The sequence below is a fragment of the Tachypleus tridentatus genome, chromosome 10 (assembly GCF_004210375.1).
Source record: "Tachypleus tridentatus isolate NWPU-2018 chromosome 10, ASM421037v1, whole genome shotgun sequence".
NCBI lineage: Eukaryota > Metazoa > Arthropoda > Merostomata > Xiphosura > Limulidae > Tachypleus > Tachypleus tridentatus.
The window spans coordinates 60,582,333-60,608,896 of record NC_134834.1 but is presented as its reverse complement, the minus strand read 5'-3'; the positions used below and the strand labels follow the sequence as shown (position 1 = coordinate 60,608,896).

General features: G+C 31.2%; 1 protein-coding gene across 2 annotated transcripts; it reads left to right on the top strand.

The window, feature by feature from the left end:
* Positions 1-730: 730 nt before the first annotated feature.
* On the top strand, positions 731-22,814 carry LOC143229386 (histone acetyltransferase KAT8-like). Of its 2 annotated transcripts, none has more exons than XM_076461648.1 (9): positions 731-1,408; positions 5,019-5,096; positions 5,854-6,026; positions 10,252-10,305; positions 14,503-14,667; positions 15,115-15,204; positions 19,146-19,380; positions 19,888-20,017; positions 22,386-22,814. In XM_076461648.1, exons 1-9 carry the CDS (start codon positions 1,108-1,110, stop codon positions 22,600-22,602), a joined length of 1,443 nt encoding a protein of 480 aa, XP_076317763.1. In that variant the 5' UTR covers positions 731-1,107; the 3' UTR covers positions 22,603-22,814. The 2 variants fall into 2 exon arrangements, with proteins under 2 accessions (XP_076317763.1, XP_076317762.1); XM_076461647.1 differs by having other exon boundaries at positions 19,867-20,017.
* Positions 22,815-26,564: the final 3,750 nt, after the last annotated feature.

Sequence of the window (26,564 nt, the reverse complement as noted above, 5' to 3'; positions counted from 1 at the left end):
AACGCGCTCGGCCATGCCGGGCCGGTACAGGCATAGAAAGCATGTAAAACTACACCTTTTCAGTAATTATTAAGATACCGCAAAGTTCTTGTCATTCATTTGGCTAATCAAAAGCTTTACAGTTATTAACTTCAAAGATTTATTGTAAACAAAATAGTTGAAGTGTGGTATTTTTAATCAAGATTCCTTCTTATTTTTTGCTTTTTTTGTTACCGACAAAAATAAATATTGCGCTCCGCAATACAGGATCATGGATATGTTACAAGATTGACGGCCAAATCACAATATTCTGTTGGTATAATCTTTGTGTTTTCCCTATAACCTACCAAATCAATGTTAAAGAAAGCTACTGGAGATAACCCTCGTGCTACTTTGCTTAAAATATAATAAAAAACACTTATATATAAGTATATATATGAAGGTACTTTCCCCAGCATGGCATGTTGGTTAGGGTGCTGGGATCGAAACCCTCACGAAACATGCTCACCCTTTCAGTGTTGAGGAATTATATAATATGACGGTAAATGCTATATATGTGTTTTAAAGAGTGACCTATGGTGATAACTACCTGCTATCCCTCAGGTCTATCACTTCAAAAGTAAAAACCAGTAAGCGCAGTTAGCCCTCTTTCTCACACTTTAAAATGTTTTCTAGTTAAAATGTTGGTTTTGTTAATCTCAATTGTAAAAATATTAGAAAACTCCAAAAAGTAGGTGGCGTAATACACTTTATCGAAAGCCCTAGTAAGTGTCGTAAGCCTATATCCTGTGGCGCGTGTTATTTTGAACGCTAAATAGTAAAACTATTGTTCCAATTTACGTCTCATAAAAATTGATTTTTAATGAAATTAACAGTACCTAAAAGTGTTCCATCAATTCGAAAGCTTCCATTGATTAGGCCTCTGGTATATAACAAGCAGTATTTTCTTCTGTAACTTAAAGAGTTAAGTTTCACTTTTTTATGGCGAAGTATTTAATGCTAGTTTGTTATGACTAAACCTAGGACTAATTTTAAAGTTTGGCAGATCTTATTTTATGAGTATCGTATAACATTACAAGTTTTACCTTACCAAGTTTCAGCTTTAGTATAAAGGAGTTTTATTAAACCATGGATACTACAAAAACATCGTCAAACCCTAGTAGTAATATTAATAACACCACAGTCATAAGGCCAAATAATAGTCCAAACATCACTACAACTACAACCACAGTGTTGCCATCCACAGGAGGTGACCATTCTGTACGCCATGTTCTTTCAAATTGTAATGTTAATACTGGTAGAAGAGATGATCAATCATCCGACTATCATCGAGCAAGAAACGTTGAGTTTTACGACGAAAATAATGGAACAGAACCTCTATTAGAAATTGGAGAACATTACATGGTTAGAAGGTCTGATAACACATGGCGTAAGTCGATGTTTTGTTTGTTTGTGGTAACATTACCTAATTGATGTGAAATTACAATTCATACCCAGTAATAGTATTAGTATATTTTAAATGTGCTGGTTTTCCTGAAACTGAATACTGAAGTACAAAATTTATATACTTAAAGGAGCATTCTGTGTTTGTGAAGAAAGAAAATTCATTATTTCTCTTTTCCCAATGTAACATAGCTAAAAACATGTAAACTTTTATTGAGTTTAATTAAACAATTCACCTTATTAAAGTATTCCATTAACAAATTGTTATAAAATCACATATAGAATATCTTAAATATGTACATGCATATACATGTAGTTTATGGACAAGGGACCTGTTGAGTCCATCTAGGCTATCTCAGCCATTAAACTAAACTTTATAGTTTCAAAATAAAAAATGAAACACTCGGAGATAGCCCTTATCATTCAATTTGCTTAGATTAATTGTATCAACCATATCTGAAGGAATCATTCCAAAGATCAACCACCATACAACAAAAATAAAGTTGTTTATGCTAAAGGTGATGCGTACCTTGCCAAGATTTCTAATATTGACAAGCTGAAATGTAAACTAAGAACCTCATATCTTTTTATTTTGCTGAGATATATTATATATACTGAATCAAACACTGTGTTCTTGTTCAAATCTTTTCTGTATTTGAAATGGTCCCTTATTATGCTCCTACTACAGTATTTGATGTGAATAACCAATCAACAGCTTAGATTACTTCCAGAGTGGGTTTCTTAGCTATTTTAATCTATGAAAAGGCAACCACATTCTTTCAGTCCAAGTTTTCAAGGAGGTAAGTTGTATCTTTAGTCTGGTTGAAGTTTCATATCTTTTAAAATCTAAATAAATCTTAGTTTATAAGCTTAATAAATTATAGTGGAATTCTCTGATGTCACTAGTTATTTATGACTTGGGCTATTTATCTGTATATATAAAATCTAACAAAAATTTTGATATTCTCCACTTGTAAAATTTTAAAAGGCTTAGCAACCTGTGTCTGTCAATAATCGAGTACAAAGGCCATAGTGAGTAGAGACAGTTGTTTGTTTTACTTCTTTATTTATTGTTCTATATTTTTAAAAAATAAGGTTAATAATTTATTTATAAATAGTAATAATCTATATGTATATGTGTGTATAGTAATTGAAATCTGATTGTACATTACAAAATACACTGCACAACAATTTTTTTGAAAAGTTTTTGCTGATTGTGACAGGTACCTGGTGGGTATGCACAAATATAGTTTTGGTTTTGCTTCATCACGTTGGAATTCTGAGAAATATACTGTTAACTGTTTACCGGCAATAATGTATTTAATTACTTTTGTGTTTCTAATACACTATTACGTTCAACGTAATTAAAAGTGTTTTGCTCCTGATTTTCGTTTGTATTCAATGTCCAGTGCATCACGTTGCAGTGTCCAACAGTAGTGAGCAAGCATTGGCAGATTCCAGTTGCCCTGATATAGTTTTTCCATTGAAGCAATGTCCGGGTGAAACTGAAAATTTTGATGGAACGGTACGTGATGGACAAATTTGGATGTGATTTTCAACATAATTAAAAGTGTTTTGCTCCTGATTTTCGTTTGTATTCAATGTCCGGTGCATCACGTTGCAGTGTCCAACAGTAGTCAGCAAGCATTGACGGATTCCAGTTGCCCTGATATCCTTTTTCCATTGTAGCAATATCCTGGTTAAACTGAAGATTTTGATGGAATGGTACATGATGGGCAAATCTGGATGTGATTTTCGTGATCAGCAGCCAAAAATCTATAAAGAACTCCCAACAGTGTTCAAGAAGCAAAAACTTTGTTGTGCAGTGATATTAGTCCACTTAAGCACAGTCAAGACAAGGAAGATTAAAGGTCAGTTTTAGTGACCTTAGTGCATGTGCTTCACATCAGTGTAAGCTATGAAATGTTAAGTAGGCATGACTGGAAGGTCAGTATGATAAAAAATAATAAATATATATGTTCATACATAGTGTGATGAAACTTAGCTACTTAGACTAAACATTTGTATTTTTGTGTTGTATATAGTTATTCTAGCAAAGAAAAAGTATAATTTATAGTCATTTCTTGATTTTTGTGCACTGGTGATGAGATTGGTCAAATGACAGACCCTATGTATTAAGACTAGAAAGTAACAAAAAATAGTTTTACTGAAAACAAATGTTTGAAATGTATTTGGGAGGTTTTAGATATTATGCAAATAATATTTGAGATTTTTGGACAAAGAATCTTGTCAGTTCCTAGTGTTTTATTTTTAATTTCTGCATTGTTATTACCACCAAGACGTGATTATTTACGTGATTTAGGTCAATTCCATTACTTTTGTACAGGGTGTTCGGAAAGTCACTGTGCAGTTTTGTAATCATATACATATATAAGTGCACAGTAACTTTCCAAACACTGTAGAAGGATCAGGAGTGTTGCTGTCCTTTCTTCAAATATCTCTTACGAAAACAGAACAGAAAAAGAAACTTATAGCTCAGCCACTTCAGTATTAAACAAAATTCTTGTCATTATTGTCTTTTAAAAGTCCAATACACACACTACAATTTTGCTTACTTTTATTATACTTTTAAAAACCATTGGTGTTTTAACATTATCATCCTGCCAGTTCTCATAAACCATTTATGATTTCTGACTTCTTTTCTAACTAAAACCATAGCCTTTCTGTAGTTGTGTAAATCTTCCAGCTTATTTCTGTCACTTTAAACATCTTTTGGCATTTATCCAATATTTTTTCCTTTATGTATTTAAAAAACAAATTAGTATGATCTTCCCTGTTATCCTTTTCCTCTTTGAGGAACATACCTATAATTAAATAAAAGCAATTTATTTTTTTTAATTTTCAAACCTGTCTAACATCACCTTTGAATTTATTGTCCTATCCAATAACAATAAATCTTACCTCATGACATTAAAACTGACTTTCTGAAAATTATGAACTAAAACTTAATCATTTTTTTATCTCACCTTGTAGCAAAATGTCAAACCTTCAACAAATGATATCCTAACATAATAATATTTAAGCTTGAATGTATTTAAAAAAAAAAGTCTAGTAATAAACTTATCTTAAGACCATTATTAAAAGAAGTAATTATCCTACACATGTATAATTAATTTTGCATTTATAAATAATACCAGTAAAAGCAAATTTTCATAACCACAATCTACAGGTTGTGATTGACTGATTGTATTGGATAATTATTGTTGATTTAAAGATTGTTTAAATGTACAATAGCATCAAAAAGTGCAGAACAGTTTTAAAAACAAAATCACATCAAGGGCATTGCATGAGGGATTACTACCAAGTTTGACATGTTTTGAAGAAAAAATTTGCCTTTATGATTCAAATTTTGTGACACATGGTTTTTAAATGGTTTTATTTGTTACATAATATACCTTGTATAGCATCCCAGTGACAGTTCAACATTGTTACAGTAGGTTAAGAAACAATTTTTTTTTCCTAATTTAAAAACAATATTCTCATTCATTTTAAGTAGATGTAATTTAGTTAAACAGAATCTTCTAAGTTTTTCCAGAAAAATCTATATCTTAAATGTGCATTATTTTCCCATTTAGATCCGGCTGAAATAATACAAATAAGAAGAAGTGACCAGGATGGACGAAAGTTCGAGTATTATGTTCACTATGAAGGCTGTAAGTATGGTAGTAAAATGGTCTGATGCAAGGTGATTTTGAGAAGTTAATAACTTTATCATATTTATAGAGAAAAGATAAATGTTATCTTTAATAATATTTATTTTTTACAAAGTTCATTGTATTTCTACATTAAATGAGTTATTTAAAAAAATTGATCTGAGAATCTTTAAGTATACAACTGGCAATTATAAATAGTAGGGGTGCATATCATAGTAATTGATACAGTACGTACCTAGATGTTGATGCCACAATTCGATAGACAGTTAGATACAAAAATTTTATCAACAGTTTCTTGAAACATTTCACAGTCTTGTTTGTACTTTATCTATAGTACCAATATTGTTTTATTTAAGTATTTCACACTTTACATTGCTTTTTTAAATTCTCACATTTGATCAACTAAATGGAAGCTGGCAGTAAAATTAAAATAAAGTTAATATCTTTCTATCTGTTTTGTTATTATTAATTTGTTACTTTGTATGTGATGCTTTTTTTAAAATAAATGAAGACATGTTGTACTCAATACTTCCTTTATTGAATCATTAATTTTTAGCAAAAAGTCTGTATTGTAAATTCTTAATTTTTCTGTACAAAAGACTTTTAATGTTTTCTGAAAATTTGCCAAATTTCATGAAGATACATAAATCATATTGTATCAGATGATGTTTCCATACAATCATATCATGACAGCTTAGTATCAAAATTTGAATTTTTGAGGAAAGTAGTTAATATGTAAGTTTAATTTCATTTTCAGACAACAGACGTTTAGATGAGTGGGTTGAGAAAGATAGGTTTGATCTTAGCCACACTCACCAAGACCTTGACAGTAAACATACACACATACAGAGTGACCTAGCTGACCAGCCTGATCGTAAAATTACTCGCAACCAAAAGAGAAAACATGATGAAATTAATCATGTGCAAAAGGCAAGTATTTTGCATCTAAACAGCATGTACAAAAGAAAGTTTGTTATTATTCAAAAAAGAAATATACATTTTATCTTTTAGTAAACATTGTTATGTTTCATTATTCCAGTATTTTAGTTTTGTAACTAAAATCAAATGCATTTTGAAAAATATTCCTGTTACTACCTTTTCTTTTAGTAATTTTTATTGCATAATGTAGGCATATCAAACTAAAGAGATAAAATAGAAAAAAGTTTAAAGAAAGTACACTTACAGTATTAACAACAACAATGAATTATAGTTTGTTTTTAGTAACATTTTAAATTGTGCATTTATTTATTATATATCAAATAACAAAAATCCAAAAACTGGCCTAGGAACAGATCTGCCATGTCATACCTTTTGTTTGTTTGTCTGTTATGTTTTGGTTGTTTTTCAGTTAGTATACTTTATCATATTTTTTAAAATACTTTCTTGAAGTGTTGTGAGGGCATTTTTGTAATTACTAAGAACAAGTGTAATTTTTTGAGTATATAGCAATGGATTAAGGACATTTTATGGTGAGGTGTGTGCATTTACTTCTGTCATTGACTCAGTAAACAGACAACTAAGTTCAAATACATAAAATCAAATGATTTTACAGATCAATTGCCTTTTTCTTTCTTTTTTAACCAGTTTTTTTCATACTCCAACTGAGTGCATGATGCTGTATTTGTAAAACAACACAGCTTAGTTTTACAAAAGATTCTACAAGTTATGGAACAATCAGTGATACTGGCTTTTTTATCTTCTGATAATTTTGTGTTTCAGCTAGATAGGTTGATGATTTTCAGAAGAATATTAGCTAAACATGAAGCATTGTCTGTATGTTGTTTTGTGCTCTTTTATCTTGTTGATAATGGTCTGAAAGTTTCTTTAATATAATATGAGATAGTTATCACATAGAACTTTACATAACGTGTATATATCTTAGAATAGTATGTTGAATGTACAACAGATTGCAGAAAGATTTGAATGGTTTATACACTTTCAATATTCACTTCACTGAGTTCACATTTCATTTGCTTTTTCTGGTGTTCAGTGTAAGATATAGTAGCAGTTGTGTTCTCAGAATATGTGGTTTGAAATTAACACTTTTATTCCTTTTAATGAACTGAGTATGGCACCCATTTTTTTAAAGTATCTATAACATGTTGTTTTCTGTCTTTAGCTTCATAATCTAATCATCACTTGAGGACTCTATTCATCAGTCTTTACTTTTGTTGCTTTTTAATATATAGTGTAAAATCAATCAGTATTCAAGTTTGAGGATTACTGTAAATTGAAATAGGTAGATGTCCATCCAGTTGCTAATAATACAAAATAACAGTGTTCACATTCTGTGGCAGATTTGATATGGTCATTACAGTTGTTTGAATGGTTCAAAAATAATCTATTTATATATTGTTAAAATTATCAAAGTCCATTTTTGAAAGTACATTATGGTGTGCAGGAAGGAGTTTATTGCTAGCCCTTCATTGGTTTACACAGCTAACTCTACCATCACAGTTAGTGCAAAAACATCCATAGCAGTATCCTGTATTTGTTTTAAATGACTAGTCTTGCACTAAATATGCATGGCATTTAAACTTACACATGCTTTGTAGTATGCATATTCCAATAGAGGAAAAGCCGTGTTCAGTCTGTTATTTTATAATTTTCATTCTCTCTCTCTCTGTTTGAACTGCTACCATATTTGTAACTAATGTAAACAAGAATTAAGCACTGAGAGACACCAATTCTTGTTCACTGATTGTGATGTTTAAAGAGATGTACAAACTCTTGACTAATCTTTAGATAACAGAAGGTGTTTCAAGTTAATGGTCATGGTATAACACTTAATATACTCTTCAAAAAGAAATGCAAAAGGCAAAATATGACACAAATTGTTAACAAGTTTATTCCAGGTAGTTCTGTATGACATGTGTGAAACTTTGCACATTCACTGCTGAACATCCAAAGTCTGCAAAGGCGAAGTCCACGCTCACTAGGTGAAGTTTAACGTCACTCAACGTCAATAATGAGTATGCCCCCCGTGAGCATCAATAACTGCTTGGCATCTCCTGCCCATGGAAGCAATGAGATGATGAATCACATCCTGTGGAATGGCTGTCCACTCAGCCTGCAAAGCTGCTGCAAGCTGAGGTAGAGTCTGCAGTTGAGGTTGTCGCCGTCGCAGACGTCGGTCCAACTCGTTCCAAAGATGTTCGATGGGGTTTAAATCTATCTATCTGGAAGGCTAGGGAAGAACGTTGATGTTGTGGTGTCTCAAGAAAACAGTGGTGAGTCGGGCTGTATGAGGACAGGCGTTGTCCTTGAAAAATGTCTTTGACGTTCACCATGATGGGTTGCACATGGGGCCTAAGAATCTCGTAGATGGTTGCGTACGGTCTGATCGGAAATCCTACGCAGCCCCGGTATGGTTGAGGCAGTAGACGTCGCAGTGGTGGTCCTATCCCGAAGGTGACGAAACCGGATGTAGCGATCTTGTGCGGGCGTGGTCACACAAGGTCTGCCAGATCGTGGACGGTCACGAATTGATCCATGTTGCTGGTGACCATTCCATAGCCTTGTGATGGTGCTTGGGTGGACATTCACAGCTCTGGCAACATCTGATTAAGATTCGCCTGCTTCCAAGCGACCAATGGCGTTGTTGCGTTGTGCTTCAGTCATTCTTGGCGTAACTGTATTGCATGTCGGTGGCTTAACACTGAGCTATTGAAACCGAGAACCCGTCACTTTTATAGGGATTTTGCACATGTTGCACTTGCAGATCTCTCAAACAAATTTATTGGACATGCATGCGTTTTGGCGAAAAATCCGATGTTTTCCTCCATTTTTAAAGTGCACAACTTTTATTATCATTTTGGTCTGACAATCATTGCCTTAACACGTGTAACATCACATACTCTGAGCTTGTAACGTTATTACATATATTTCTCTTTAAAATAACAAAAAAATCCCTTTTGCGTTTCTTGTTTTGAAGAGTATATTTTGAGTTTGAAAGTTTTTAAAACTGGTAATATAACTTATGGGGATACTCTTTTTATAGATTATTAAGTCTGCATATACCCAGGATGTGTTGATCATTTGATCTTGCATGCAGATGGATAGTTTGAAATATATTTTCTATTCTGTTGTCTGAATTGAGCAGTTTATTAACTTATACACTTTGTAATTCAATAACAAATCTCTTTATAGAAACTGGATATATGCAGTAAGTTGATGCAATTCATATTTGTTCTATGAAAAAATTCTTGTTCTTTCTGCATAAGTGTAAAGATTGTAGTGAATAAATTTGTTTTAAAATATTTAGTTATAACTTTAGTAGTTAAAACATGTTTACTGTAAAATTCACATATATGTACATCAAAAGTTATCTTACATCAGTGCTGCTAACATTTTTTGAAGTGCTACAGAATTTGCACCTGTAATAATACTTTTCTCATAACATTTGCACAGTATGCTCTGATGTCACTGACCTTTATACTATCTCGTTATAAAAGTTAGCTTTAAGAAGTCTTTATTTTCACCAAGTTATAGTTGGCAGAGAGTTCTTAATTTTTGGACTTGGTGATTGTAATGTAAAACATTGTAGCTTATATTTAAGAACAAAATTATTACAGTAGCTCACATATAGGATTGTCTTTTATCAGACCAGCTGCATTGCTGATAAAGGTGGTCAATTAATGTGTCTGTGGACAGAAATGTATGATTAGTTATTGCAAGTCTTCATACTCTTTCATCATTCAAAATCATAGAACTCTACTTAGTAGCATTACTAACATAGCTTAGATGTTGAGAGAACTGACAGTTGAATTTTCTGTGTTTGAAAGCAATGCTAGTTTGTTTGTTTTTTATCAAATAAGAACAAGCATGTTTTCCTGTTACTTAGTGTAATTGTTGTTATAAGTTATTATGATTAAATAGATTTATCTAAAAAAAAATCAATGATTAATCAGTTATCAAGTTGCTCTTATCTCCCAGCTTTAGTTCTGTCATTACACTCATGATAACAAAATTCAAATTATGTAATATAAAAAAACTTGTTTTCACTTTAATATTTTTGTCTTGTTAATTTATGTTAAGTTTCTCTTCCATTGGCAATTCTAATTGCATATTATTATTGTTTTTTGTGTTATTTTGGCCACATGTAAAATAATGGAAAACAAAACACAATGAGACATGATTTTTTATTAAATTTCAGACCTATGCTGAGATGGATCCAACAACTGCTGCATTGGAAAAAGAACATGAAGCTGTAAGTCTTCCTAGCTCTATAATTTACAGCACTGCTTATGCATATTGTAACTTTCATTATTACTTTAATTAGCTTGAAGCAAATTTATTTTGAATTAAATTTCATTTCTGAGTAGTTTTACTGTAGTGAAGTTTGAAATATATTGATGTATAGTCATTGAAATATGTTTATTTTTCAAGTAATGAGAATTCATGAAACGGTATTAATCTTACAAAAATATTTACGTTACTACAATTATTTTTATATCAAAATTACTTTTCTTATTAGATTTAGAATTCTTTATGCTGAAAAGATGAATTCCAAAATAATGGCATGTGGAATGTCTTTGTAAAGGATTCTCAATTTCTACCATTTTTAACTATTTGAAGTGGTTGTAGTTGTTAACTAATATCTTTCAGTGTGGTACATTAACTCTTTCATATAAATAGCTATTCTTGTTCAGTGTTGCTCTCTTTATCCCAGCCCAGCATGGCCAGGCGGTTAAGGCACTCAACTCATAGTCCAAGGGTCTCAGGTTTGAATTCCTGTCACACCAAACATGTTCACCCTTTCAGCCATGGGGGTGTTATATGTGATAGTCATCCCACTATTTGTTGGTAAAAGAGTAGCCCAAGAGTTGGCAGTGGGTGGTGATGACTAGCTGCCTTCCCTCTAGTCTTTCACTGCAAAATTAAGGACAGCTAGTGCAGATAGCCCTCATGTAGCTTTGCGCAAAATTCAAAACAAACCAATTTCTCTATCCACAAGAAGTTTTTTGTGTCACAGCCACGAGCTTTCACGTACTCCACAATCAACATGGTTCAACTGTAGCAAGTAAATCATGCAAAAGCCCTCCACCACTAGGAGGGTGAAACACTCTCCTGACACATGCAATTTCCTCTATTCATTTCTACTGAACTTACACTTCCTCTGTTAGTGTCAAGATGTTTTCCATTGTGCTCTATAGTTTTGTTTTTTTTAAACTTAGTGCATTCATTCTTATGTTTTGTCCCTTATTCCATAGTAGAATTGTTCTTTTCATTTCTACAAAAGTTTGAAAACTTAAGGATAACTTTTTTTTTCAGTTTTACTTTTCTTTATTCTAACACTATTTGTTTCATCATTAATTTTCAACAATGAAATCCAAAGTCAAGATTATCACTTTGAAAGTAATACCTTCTACTAGCACATCACAGGCAGCAGGTAGGGTTAATTTGACTATTGAGTCATTTGCTATAAGATTGGTCATTATATGTGAACCTTCACATGCTTCCCACTTTCCTCCTGTTCAAAATTATGAAGAATTTGGTAGCCTTTTTTTTCCACCCGATTATGTTATGTTTTCTACTACAAATAAGCTAGTCTGTTACAGCTTTTTTGGACATAATTCCTCAGGTGTGTTCTCTTTCATCCATTTCCTCAATTTCTTATAATACATATCCATTCTTGTTACATAATACTCTCTCTTCTTTGTGTTTTGTGTTTACCCTTTCCCCATATATTATTGCTCATGCAGAATATTTTGTATCACAGGTGTGTGAGTATGTCACCATACCTCACCCTCCACTTCTGAGGGTTTCACATAGGATAACCTCTCCCTTATTACTTCTACTTTGGCACATTTGTTGCCTTTGGCTTTTCCTTACATAAACAGTTTCTCTGTTTTGGATCTTCTGAGGAAAGACATTATATTGTCCTAAGTTCATTTACAACCTACTTACCTCTGGAACTTTTGTAGGGCCCTTTTTTTTCCAGTGGTCTGTTTTCAAAAGTATTCCTGGGACTTGGTAATCCTGTGTGAAATTGGTGAGATAGTAATTGCCCCTATTCTTTTTGGTTATTTGTTTGTATCATCAAAGCCAAGATATAATTCTCTGTTACACAATTGTACATGTTGCCAACAGTTCTGATCATTAACCAGTGGGAGCTCATTTGACTAATTTTGATCCCCTTTAGTGAGATTTTGCCACAGTTCTTTAATAATTATCGGAAGGACTTTTCATCCACTTCCTTTCCCCTCCTCTGCTATCTCCAGTGCCCATATCCTTTCTGCTGTTTTGGGATCTTACCAACTGCTAAAGTATGTCAAAAGTGGTACGAAATATTCTCTCCCAGAAAGCCATCAAACCTGTAATACATCCTTCTCCATAATGTTATTCCATACTGTTTATGGTACTCAAAACAAACAAAGACTGTTGGTGTGTGATCGATCTGTCCCATCTCAGTTTTTGGTTTTGCCCTTCTTTATCATGGAGTCTTTTAATACCCTCTAGTTGGCTTTTTCTCTGGGTTTACAGATAACAAATTTAGACATTATTAATCTTTATCTGAACATTACAGTGTCTCTTCTGAAAATCCACTATCTTTGGCCCTGTATGTCTTTTGTTGGGTGGAGATGTTATTCCTTTACCTACCCAATATCTTGTTCCACTTAAGAAAGTGTGTGCCTCTTACAACACTCGGCTTGGTAGGGCCCATACTTCTCCATGCTCTTACTGCTGGTGAGGTTCTATCATTTTGGGGGGTATGGTCTTTTATGGAGTTTCTTATCCCCTTGGTTCCAAGCACATATGAGGTCTCTTTGTTGGGCTCTGTATGACCAGTGGAAGCTTGTACTAAATCCTTGGGGGCTTCTATTTCCCTGCCTCCTTTCAAGTTCCACGTGGCTGGGTTTTAGATGCAGTTGGCTTGCTATGTATAGTCTATCATGCCCTAGCTACTCTACATCTAAGGGTACATCCTTTTAACTCTCACCAACATTACTGTCATCTAAGGGATTGTGATTCATATATTGGTTGGTCTGAATCCAAATCAAACTATTGTTCCATTTGGGATGTTCTCCCATTTTCCATTCATACCTGCATCACCTCTTTCCACACTGGACAAAGAACATTCTTGATGTTCTTCAGATGCTTCCTTCTTTCCACACTGGACAAAGAGCATGTCTGATGTTCTTCAGATGCTTTTTCCTTTCCACACTGGACAAAAAGCATGCCTGATGTTCTTCAGATGCTTCTTTCTTTCCACACTAGACAAAGAGCATGTCTGACGTTCGTCAGATGCTTCTTTCCTTCCCTGCACCAGTCCCTCCACTTATTCAATGTGAAATTTTAGCTACTTATGGGAATAGAGGTAATGTACAATATCAGAAGTTATAGTTTTATACTGAAAATCTTTTTCCAGTAGTTACTTCCTCTTACATTTTCCATCATTCTTCCCCACTGAAAACTAATGCTTCTATTATCTGCTAAAATTCAAAGTGATAGTTTAGTAGAATCACATAGAGAAAGTAATGCATCAGGAAGATGTGTTACGCTCCTAGTGGTGAAAGATCATATCATGAGGATTTACATGTGAATTGATCATGGAGTACATGAAGGCTGAAGGCTTGTGGCATGCAAAACAAATTCTGCACATAGAGAACAGCACTAAACAAGGATATTATATATGTGAGAAGGGGTAAGTAACTACTGGAAATGCATTTTCAGTGTGGGAAAATTATAACTTTTTGTTAGTTCATGAAACAATTAATATAAACAATTGAAATGTAAAGGTCTCTTGAATATCACATTTAAAATCTATTTGCTCCTTTTCTTCTTGTATGTAATAAGATGTAAAGGAAATAGTGACATATTAGTTACTTGCTATGTGATAAAATTGAGTTTGATCTTTAATAAACAAATATTAACTATAGAAAGTAGTGTTAATTTAAAGATGTAATAGTGCTCTGTGTAGTTGTATATCTTTAATATTCTTAAGTTCATTTTAAAAGAGATATATAAAGTAATTTAAAAATAAGTTAGTTTTGTTTCCCCTAGTGTTTCAGCAGTAAGTCTGCATATTCGTAATGCTAAAAATTAGTTTTTTAAACCAATGGTAAGAAGAGAACAGAGAACCCTTTGTGTAAATTTTTAATTTGTTGAAATATTGATATCACAAAACTTGTTTTTGTTTACTCACTGTTAAGTATATCATAAATATATAGTAATAGTTTTCAATCAGATGTGGTTGTTGTAAAGAAGTATTTTTGTTTTACCATAGAAAATTGTTTTCAACAAAATTAATAGTTTTTGTACAGACTTTTATGTTTTTTTTTCATCAATTTCTTCAAATTTTTTGAAAGTAGTAAGAAAGTTTTGTAATAACTGAGTAAAGAGCAGTTATATTTTCTTTGTTCATGAAGTAATTTTTTCTAAATTATGAATTCTTGTTTTCAAGATCACCAAAGTAAAATACGTAGACAGGATTCAGTTTGGCAAATATGAAATTGATGCTTGGTACTTTTCTCCATTTCCTGAAGAATATGACAAACAGCCCAAACTGTGGATTTGTGAATACTGTCTGAAGTATATGCAGTTAGAGAAAACCTACAGGTACCACCAAGTAAGTTCTTTGTGTATATGTTCTGTTATAAAGTAAAAGTCTGTATTGTTACGCAAGCTGTTGTAGTGTGTTACAGGCCCATTACTTTAGGAAACTGTTTTGTAATGAAACAAATATAAGTGCCATCAGTAAATAATCTGTTACTTAAATATATTTTAAAGTCATGTGAGCTTGTTTGAGAGTTTGTAATTGTTGTACAGTGACAGTTCAAAAGAGTATGTCTGTAGTAAAAATACTATAATGTTAAAAGTAACTTGCTAATTGTACCATGTTATTTGTCACTCTGATAGGAAATAATCACTTTAAAATCTTGTTTAGCCATATTTATAAGAACCTGCATGTACATTAGTATTTAGCTTTTATCAAAATACCTTTTATTAGGGGATGATTGTACATTTATTTTGTTGTTCTTTCTAATTGCATATCATTTTGATATTTTATCTCCAGAGTGAATGTACATGGAGACAGCCTCCAGGAAAAGAGATTTATAGAAAAGGGACTATCTCAGTGTGGGAAGTGGATGGAAAAGATCACAAGGTAATAATAATTGTTCATTGACATCTATATAATGAAAAATGAAGATTTGTGCTTATTTTTATGTTTATTGTTTCTTCTTCCAAATAATTTTCAGTTAACCACCATTCCATCGTTTCTTGATGACTTCAAAAATATGTTTGATTCAGGCCTTTTCAAGGACTGATCGGATCAAATATCATACAACCAAAAATGAATATACAGTAATCAAAATAAAAACAGGTACAAAATATAAGTTTTTATGCACCAAGCATACAAAGATAGAAAGTAGTTGGATTTGCCCATTTTTTATCTTTTTAAAGGGGTCTAACTGAATAACCAATCATAAAGCATAATTTTGGGGATTTTTGGTTAAGCTTTATGATTAGTTATTCAGTTTTACTAGTGGTCAAGTATCTTAACATTTTGTAGGTAGAGGAATGTAAATACCAAACAGGATCTAATGTTTATTTGTTGAGTCAGCATTTTAATTTCCATTATACACTTTATGAGCCATTACCTTCATGTTTACACACACATGCACACCAAGAACTACAGGATTTACATATATATATATATATGAATTAAAACCCTATAACCAGAGCATGTTTTAAAGATGGATCTCTCTTCTTCAAGGGTAAACTGGGATACATACATGTATATGCAAATACATACTGCAATTATATGCTCAAATTAAAATTCAGCTGTATAAGTTCTGTAACCAGTTCAGTTTTAACATACAATGTTATAACTAAATGACGACCAAGCTGTAATTTTAAGTCTTTATAATAGCCATAATATTATGAAAATATATTGTTCAGTTGTTGTAGAAAAATACAATAGCTTATGATCTGTTTTATCTATAATGTAACTGAAATGTTAGTTAATATTACAAGAGAATTATAAGTTTTTAATATAACATATAAATTCTGTACACTTTTAAAAAAATATCAGTTCTATGTATTTGAAAACATTTACCTTTATTTTTAATTCTGCAAACTTGTATGTTGATGAGGTAGGGTAGATTTTAGGCCTTCTAAAATACATCAAAACCCAGAGAGATTTGAGCCTTATATATTATTAACACTACTCTATACAAGCTTCATGATTTATTTCACAACCATACTATATTATTTACATATATCTACACATCCACATTTTATTTACTTTTTTCAAATTTAATAGGGCTTTTGTAGTTTTTATATGTTTTAAATTTTGTGCTCAGAAAAGTCTGTACTTACTGAGCCCTATCTAAGCAGTGTAATTATTCTAAGACCTACCTGTCATAGGATGACTTACTATATTCTGATATAGGTTTTATATAGACTTTTTGTGTCAAGTATATTATATTAGGTACTTAGTGTGAGTAGGAATTTGTAACTTGACCTTAGCATCATTTACACATTTTTTCATAAATTCAGTCTGCACGTGTGGAATCGACTCCAATTCAGACCTGAGCAGAATGATAAGTGTAACATGTTTTTGGGCATGTATACAAATGAAACAAATCTCTTCCACTTCAGGTCATTAGACCTGTATTTGTATCTTTTTAATATTCTTTAATTAGACTATATGAATAAGATGTGTACAGTTTTCTGTTTGTTTTTAATGTATGTATGGCTAATTAGCCATTTATTAAATTATTTTTCAAACTATTTTTCATTCAAATTGAGTTTTTCCTTCAGCTTACTATGCCCAGGTAGTTCATATGTCAGACTTTTATATGAAGCCCCAAACGTTTCCTGATTTGAGCTGCTGCTAATTTTTTAAAACTCACATGTATTTTGCATGTACTCAAGATGTATGATGAAGGTGATTGTTATTTTCTACCCATTGCACTTGCTTGTCAATTTAGCAGTTGTTTAGTCTCAATGGTAGAATTAGAAGTGTGTCAATAAATGTTTATATCTTTGTTTTCCTGAAAATGAAGCAATTACCTTTCTCTACATTACCAGGTAAAAGTCTGTATGTCATATTTTAAGTTTCATTCAAAATGTAAATAAAATACTTTTTTATCAATGCATATTAATAAACTCGACATCAAAATGTACTTAATAAAGCAAATTACAGTATTTTGTACATTTTAAATATTAAAGGACATACATAAATAAATTCCCAACCTCTGCATATGTGTCAGTGAATATTTGTACATTTCTTCTTACCAATTTTCCATTTTTCATTATGTGTATGATGTTTACAGTTTTACAAAAGTTACAAATTTATAGCATATTACTAAGGCATAGTCCAATTTTTATAGCCTCTAATCTTCTTTGTTTACAGAGATATAAATCAAAAAGTCAAACCTAATTGCCACATCCTCCAGTCATTATTTTTTATTTAAAGTTTTAATATACTGAATGACAACTCAAGACAATATTTGAATTATTTGGCCTACAGGTTCAAAGTTGGTTGATATTGCTTAGTTAAGATTTATCAGCTAAGGAAATTATTTTAAGGTACCTATACCTTAGAAAGCTAATTAAATTATAACTAATAGGAGCCACATGTAAGTGCTAAATTTCTTTTTTTATGTACAATTTTTAATTATTGTTATTAAGGTAACTAAAATGTAAAAAAAAGTTAGAAATGTCTTAAGTTAGATGAGGTACAATAATGAAAAAAACCTCTGTAAGGTATGTTCCATATGTAACTTGCCTGTTATGTCATTCAATAGGGTGGTAACATGAGCTTTGAGTTCCAGTGATTTACAGTTTGCATCACAGGATTATTAGTTAGAGTTGGTTTAAAGGGCAGTAAAACAGTAAACTTAAGTGAAGATATTTGTAGACTGTTACAAGCCTTAAGTTGTTTAAGATAAATGATTGTAATTCTGAGACAGAAGCTCACCTCTGTACACAGAAGTATTTTTTCCCTCACATGTCTGCCTATGAGATTTGTTTGACACTAACCTTGAGTTAACGTTTATTTAAATTGAAATGTTTAATTTGAACTCTCCATTATTAGGCGGAGAAAACAACCTCCATGTGCTGTAACATCCCTTTGCCCTTGCACTCATGATAACTTCATTCTTTTCTTCTGCATTGTTTTGAACATGGGTGAAATTTGATGAGGTTTGTATTAATTAATAAAACTTTGATTTTTCATTTTTCTTAGCTTTTGTTTCAAAAGCTATAATTCTTATGAATTTTTCAAGTAAAGGTATCTTCTCTTTTGTCCTTTTTGGGTGGTAATATTACTCACATTGACCCTATTTCTACTCTGGCTTTGGGAAGCTAATTGATCATAGGAACATTTCCGTCATTATGTGACATGTTGTGGGCCTTCTGTTCCCCACCATTCAGCCAACATTCCTTCCTCTCATTTACCTAAAACTATAAAAATATACACAAGTTTAAAAAAAATCTATTGACTTCAACAACTTCTAGGTTTGTAAGCCCTTAAGCATGAAATACTATCCAAATTTTAATGGTTCAAGAAAAGGAAGAAGTAAATTGTACACTGATAGTGCTGAAAATAAAAAATATAGAAAAATAATTTGACTTGTCAGCCGAAGTCTAAAGCATTTGAATTGGTCTAAGTGGACTTTTGACAAGAAGAAAACTGTATAGTATTTAAGATGCAGCTATGATACACTTAGAATAAATAACTTTTTTATGTATGTTTAACTTGTTTGGAATATATCGTTTGAAGAACAAGTGGAGTGTGTTCTGTTCATTTATTTTTGAATTTATCTCCAACAAGTCACAGACACCTACTGTAGAAGAATCATTAGCCCAACATATTCATTGAAGTTACACTACTATATATATATAGAAACTAAAAAGTAAGTTACCTTGCACAGTTAAGTATTGTTTCTTTTGCTTTTGTGCACTTTTGTGGAAAAAGTTATTTCAAAGATAGATAAAGGAAATTATTGCTGTAGTTTTCTTTATTTTTTTGAAGAAAAAGATTTGGAAATATCTTTGAGGTTCAACTTATTATTATGAATGTTGTTTGTTTTGCAGTTGTACTGTCAAAATATGTGCCTATTGGCGAAGCTGTTTCTTGACCACAAAACTCTATACTTTGATGTGGAGCCTTTCATCTTTTATGTTCTCTGTGAAGTTGATCGACATGGAGCTCACTTTGTTGGTTATTTCTCAAAAGAAAAAGAATCACCAGATGGAAATAATGTGGCTTGCATCCTAACTCTTCCACCATACCAGAGGAAGGGATATGGAAAGTTCCTGATTGCTTTCAGTAAGTATGAAAACTGGTAACAAAGTATTTAAGCTAATAAGTGAGCTTTTGTAAGTTGAGCTTGTTAATAGTGAATTAATATAGCAACATTTATAACCTGCCAGCTGAAAAATATTTGTCTAAAGATTCTGTATCTTTCTTTTACATAAACTCAGTTTGAAACAATGTAAATATATGAAAGGTAAAAAAGTGTCAATATTTTAAGAAATCCACCAATCTTGGTTTGAAACTATAATCTTTGGTGTGCTTTGTCCCAGCATTAACTTGGAAATTAACAAGGATGGTCTTCTTTGAAACAGCAATACATAACTTTTATAAAAGTAAAGAGTTACCTTCTATAAATAATATATTGTAAATACCATTTTTATTAGTACTAACAATATATGTGGTGCATATTGTGCAATTTCCACAAAATTGGAAAGTCAAATCATTAGCTACATAACTGTATTACTAATAATAAATTGTTTACTATGAAAACTTTTATAGGTTATGAACTTTCAAAATTAGAGAGTACAGTTGGATCTCCGGAAAAACCTTTGTCTGATCTTGGAAAGCTGAGCTATAGAAGCTATTGGTCATGGGTTCTTTTGGAAATCTTGAGAGATTTTCGTGGTACACTCTCAATCAAGGACTTAAGGTATACTTGAAAATACTGAATTTTATTAAATGAAACTATACTTTAAAACTAAAACAATTCCTCTTATGTAATGATGTCTATCTTTATGAGAAAATTTTTTTATCAGGACTACAGAAGAAGTGCAAATTGCAATATACTTCCAGATAAGAATACATAAAACTTAAATCTACACAATATAGCAAATACTGAAAGTGGAATCATTTTCTTTGTCAACAGAAAATACATATTCAATATAGGTTCAAAGCTATAACTTACAGTACTAGTTATAGTGGGTTTTGAAAAATTATTTCTTATTTGAAAGAAAAATGATGATGCTACCTGTCCCTTCACATGTTGTCTTAAACTATTGTTTTGAGTAGTAACCTCAATAAATTGATTTTTTTTATAGTTTCATTTCAGCATTAGCATTATGTGGACTTAAGTTGTGGAGTTCACTCCTGGAATTAGATTTCAAAACTTGAATTAAAAACAAATGTGATTCTGCTTCAACAATCTTTCACTCACAAATACTTTAAAGTTGATGTTTTGTCATTGTATAATGCATATTAGTGTATTTTATAAAAAAATTGAAATAGTTCTTCCAACTTTATTTCTTTCAATCACTATCATTTGTAAATGATGAATTTCCCAGTTTTACTTGAATTATTTTACTTTGGTTTAAACTTGCTAAGAACTTACCTCATAATTACTTAGATTATTTTGTATGGTGTTAGAGTTAGAATAAACTTGGCTGATGTGCTGTCAGAAATTAGTGTATACAAAAGACTTAACTTGAAAAGTAGTCAATGTTTTTATTACATTATTATTATAATTTATTTTACCGTATCTAATCTAAAGAGTTTCCTATTTTTACATAAATTAATGAATAAAAAATACATATAAAAATCAAAAGTTAAAGTATTTACCTTGGCCCTTTTTGGTTTTTGCTGTCAATGATACTTAACCCTACAAAATTTTCTGCACTGAAAATGGTGTAATATAATATGTGATTTGATAGGTGAAAACCCTGGCTTTCAACTGCTTATAAATGACATAGTAAGAAAAACTTAGTAAATTCTGAAAGAGAGGACATGATGGGTGTGGCAAGAGGGGTCTGATATTTTATTTAATGACTTGTAACTAAACAAGGTTGAAAGCTAGGAAATTGTGCATTGTTTAAATGATGATGATATGGTGAGTAATTTACATTACATTTCATACTTATTGAAGAGGGGAATGCTTAGAGAAAAGATGTCACATTTCTCACAATAGGGGAAATTCAGGATATTTTTAATATTGACTTATGAATTTAAAAACTTAAAACTTAAATAATATTAAAGTATAGATTATTAGCTACAGTTTTGCTTCATACAGTGTGGCACTCAAGTGTATTACAAAAATTGCTATCTGGCCCATACCCTGAAAGAAGTTGCACATGTCTGTTCTGAATAATGTCATGTGGCAATATTCATGAACAGAAGTATGATATTTTACTCAAGGTTCATTTTTAACTTTAATACTGATTTATATTCATGGGCATTTTTTTTGAAAGTCATTGTAAAATGTGGGCAAGAAGAAGGGTAAGTAAATTCTAAGAACTTATCAAACAAAGTAAAGAAGAACCTATAGCAGTATGTCAGCTACATTATATCAGCTGTACCTGGTGCTGACATGGTTATTTATCCAATACCAGAGCTCATCAGATCTGTTAAGATATGACAAACACAATAGTGATTGAAAGACTAACTGTATTATCAAACTTCATAAACAATCACATTTATATGATCTAGATTCAGTTGGTGAGGTATAATTATAAATTTTATGAGCTGTTAACAGGTATTATGGCTAATAATTAATCACACACACTAATTATTTAATTTTACTTGAATTAACTGTATTCATCATTGAGAAAAACTGCTGAGCCAACAGATTAGCCTTACTGTTCCTTGAGTTAGTCAACAGAAGAAAAAAAATGCATTAATTATCAGAACTTGTGAATAAAAGTAAAGAAGAATTTATGACATTATTTCAGTTATACTGAACTTACTGCATCCAGTACCAGTGAGGCTTTTAGTCCAATACCAAGCTTCATCAGTGGTAATTTCAAACTATACAGCATTATTCAATACAAAATAATTGAAGTTGTAATTATGCCATAAACCAAGAAAGCTATAATCCATATGTTCCTGAGAATGTTAACACTGTAAAATAAAAAGCTGAATAAACCTAACTATTCTATTTTTCGTTTATTATTTAGTATTATTTTTACATATAGGAAGGAGAAAATAATGTCAAGCAACAAGTATAGTAGACCCTCCTAGAATGAAGAAAGTGTTTTTTTTATTCACGTGGGTAGGAGTGAATAATAGTTTTTGTCCTTTCTTTGTAGTCAGATGACTAGCATCACACAGGGAGACATCATCAGTACCTTGCAAAGTCTGAACCTTGTAAAGTACTGGAAGGGACAACATGTAATTTGTGTCACTCCTAAGCTGGTTGAGGAGCATTTGCGAAGTGCCCAGTACAAGCGACCAAGACTGACTGTGGATTCAGAATATCTTCGTTGGTGTCCCCCCAGAAAACATATGAAAACTGGGAAAAAGTAAACTTGAAATTACTGAAGTGGTCAGTGATCAAGTAACTGCTTTTTGTTTTCTCATTTGTAGTAACAACACTCAGAACAGTAATTGAAACCAGTGAAAAATGAATGAACAAGAACAGTTATTCATAAATGTATATAATTCAATGTATCATTTATATGTGACTTGGAACATGAAACAGACATCATTGTACATACGCAATAAACAGACTGATGCTATATCATTGTTTTGAGAAATATTTTAAATGAATATAAACATTGTAAGTTAGTTTTGACAAGTTCATTGACTCACATCTTAAAGACAACTAAAACTAATTGTGCACAGAATCTAAGTTATTTCACAGAAAGTATATATATATATACACATAATCCAATTAAATGAAAGTGATGTTGGATCATACATGAAATTCTGTATTGTATGACTACTGTAGCTGTGCTTAAATGTTTAAATATAATATTGTCTTGACATATTTATTGAGTTTTTCTAAAAACTTGCCAAATTTGAAAGTAACCATTTTTGTATTTGCTAATTCTAGATACTTATAAATTATTTACATGCCTGGATTTTTGGGGTTCAGAATTTCCAAAATGGAATATCCACATTAACTTAATGTTATTGGGAAACAAAAGAATATGGATTATTTTAAGCCACCAGCACCTTCTAGAAAGGGACCTACAATAAGTAATCCCCCAGCCATGATACACAAAAATTTTGGGTATTGTAATAGGCGAGAATTCACAAACACAAAGGTTAATAGCAAAATTCATCTGAAGCAACAGTATATTATATAATCAAGAAATATCTCAATTTAGAAAAGCAACAAAGATCTTATACTGAAGTTGCTTCTGTAACATATCCTTTCCAGTGTTGCATATCTCAAGTAACTGGAAAATGAAAAGGATATCCATGCTGCTCTGTGTGAAGACGTATCAGTCAAATCTTTGTGTATTAATGTATGGAATTTATGTATGATTGGACTGTTGAAATGACTGCTTGAAAACTATTTTTCTTATACACTACATGAATTGTAGAAAACATGCAAGGGGGGATGTACTTTCAAATAACTTTATGTTGAAGCCAAGGCAGGGCTATTGTGAGTATGTATGATCATCAGATAGAGCTTGAGCAGACATGGCAACATGGTGAGGCTTCAAAATTATTTTCATCTCTATAATTACATAAGCTATGAAAAGAGACAAAATTCATTTCCAAATGGTTACAGTTTTGAATTTTTTGTGACTCAAGAAGTGAAGAAATATGTTGCGAATAAGATCATATATTTTGAAGTAGGACTTTCTTTTATACTTTATAACAAAGTTATTTATCAAATGAAACTAGTAAATTTTCGATGTCAAGCATATTTTGGTATGCTATTTTAAAAGAGATTAGATGGACAATGATGAAATATCAGTTGACCATTTCTGTTGAGTCCCAAATATACTTAATGTTTTATACATATAATACCTTTGAATACAAGTAATTATTTAGACTATGCACATTAAATTAAATATAATTTAAGTTCACCATTGGACAATAACCAACTACAAGTTTTAAGAAAAATATATAGACACTATTTTAGCAAATAAATATTCCATTGCTGAAGGATGTTTACATTTCTGGAATCTCCTAATGCTCTTTACTTGTATACCATTAATTTTTCACTTCAACTCCATATAGAAGTATAATAATTGCTGCAATTTATACTTAGTTGTGATTATGTTAATAGAGCTTCAAAAAGATTGTTATAATCATTTCACTTCATTACATGCCATTCCTCAGTTATACAAACCATGACAAAATTGAGAATTCAGAAAGTTGGTTTGATCAACTAAGAATAGTAACTGGTTAATCCCTATTACTAGAAAACTATACGGCTTTAGTGCTGTATCATAATGCCTGTACTTTTATTCATAATAATTAAAAAATCTATGGAATGTATCTATTACATTTCCTGCTTGCAGCTTAGTCTACAAAATTGTGGTTTTATTACCAAACCTTCAATATGTCTAAAACATTTATAGGAAATATTAACATTTTTATCACAGCTATGCAGTAGTTGTGATGTTACTTTATACATAAAAATAATCCTTTATATTTTGTTCATATCCAAGAAAATATTAAAACAAATGAAATGTTCACTTTGCTGTTGGTTTTCACAGTATCCAGATCTCTAAATAATTCTGTTTTTCTTCAAAATCTAGACAAGTTGGTTCAGTTACTTTAAAACATAGTTAATGAGATGAATTATTATTCTCTACTCTATTAATTTCACTTCAAAAATTGCCACTATAGGATCCTTATAGCTAAACTCACAATTGTGCAATATAGATTCAGTTTTCAAACTAAATTTTTCACATGTATTTATACCCTAACAGAGGTATTAAAATATTCCACACACTAGTAGATGTTATGATTCAATAATACTTGATTAAAACTGAGAAGGTTATAGTAATATGATGCAACAATATAACAATCACCAATTCATAATTAGTGAACTACAAACGTGATTTGTAAACAGGTATGTAAACAAATCTGTGATAAACTATGCTTCTAAAAATAAATTTAACCCTTACACTACATAAACTTTTTAAATCATAACATTCACGTTAAACTTAAACTGAAACAGTTGTGTATGTAACAATATTTTGTTTTACTGTGTTAATGCATTGTATTTCTAAGTTTTGATTTCCAGATAAATTGTAGTAAAACAAGACATTAACAAAATATGAACTATAGCAATGTAAACACAAAATAAATGTATCACATACCTGTTTAGAAAGTGACAATAAGTACTTGCAAAATGGTTAAATCTATATTTTGGATAGGGAAATACTAAATTAAAATGATAAAAACAATCTCATAAAAACTGTAAATAAGGTAATAGAAAAGAGATGGTATATACCTTAGTGGATGTTTCATATACATTTCAAGATGAAATACCATGTGTTTCCTACCTCTGTCTTCTAAACAATAAAATATGAGTAAAAATAATGACCAGTATTATAGTAATTTTGAAGCAAGTTTAAAATAGTAAATAAAAAACTTGTAATCCAGTGGTTAGTAACTTGTGTTATAGAAGTCAATTTAGATCTAGTCCATAACTGAGATTTGTAGACTTCTTGATTTTCCTAATAACTATCTGTGTTCAAAACCAAACCACACCAATTTTAATTCAGAAAAATACGCATCTGAGTAGTTCATGGAATAAGGGCATCTGCCACTGTTCAGTCCATAGAGCTTGTCTTTAAAAATACTATAAAATCCACATATCTATTTATGGACTTGCTTCTCTGATGATATACGTTAGTTTTAGAAATTCATAAAGATAATGTATGTAGGCTTTGTGTGACATCCAATGTTTTGAGAAAAATGCTCACCTTATTTAGCTGAGTCTCAAAAATCTACAGAGTATGTCACTGGTACTTGTTACTTTCTCCCTTTTGTATCTGAGTAATATATCAATTCCATATGTAATGAGGGAATTTTGTTTCCCCTGAGTATAAGTTGATGCACAGTAGTAACACCATAGCATAAGTTTTAACTTGTATGATGTAAACTATGGTTGGAAAGTCCTAATTTGGTTGAATTCTACCAATAATTTATTTTATAATATCTGAAATGAAAACAAAAACAAATTGAGTTTGATGATGATACATCACACAACTACTGCTACTGAAATGTAGCTTCAGGAGGTGACCTGAGAAAGTTACCAAATTATTGATATATTGTAAATACTGATATTTTCACTCAATACCTTGCATCAAGCTCATTCACGTGTGCTTGGCATACTCTGTAAATAATGTGTACTTAATTAATGAAAAGCATTAATAAAAATTATATCACCTTCAGAATTTAATAACCAGTATTATGAAGTAATTTCATACTATGTTACTAGTATCTATCAAGGCTTCAAGTTCTATTTGTAACCCATTGATATACTAGGTCTAGTATGAGTTCAATATTAACCT

What these genes read in the sequence shown, in the direction of transcription:
- LOC143229386 (XM_076461647.1), top strand. Translation starts at nt 1,108, where the DNA reads ATGGATACTACAAAAACATCGTCAAACCCTAGTAGTAATATTAATAAC. An exon ending in AAATTAATCATGTGCAAAAG is followed by an intron (nt 6,027 to 10,251) that starts GCAAGTATTTTG and finishes ATTAAATTTCAG; the next exon opens with ACCTATGCTGAGATGGATCC. An exon ending in TGGAAAAAGAACATGAAGCT is followed by an intron (nt 10,306 to 14,502) that starts GTAAGTCTTCCT and finishes CTTGTTTTCAAG; the next exon opens with ATCACCAAAGTAAAATACGT.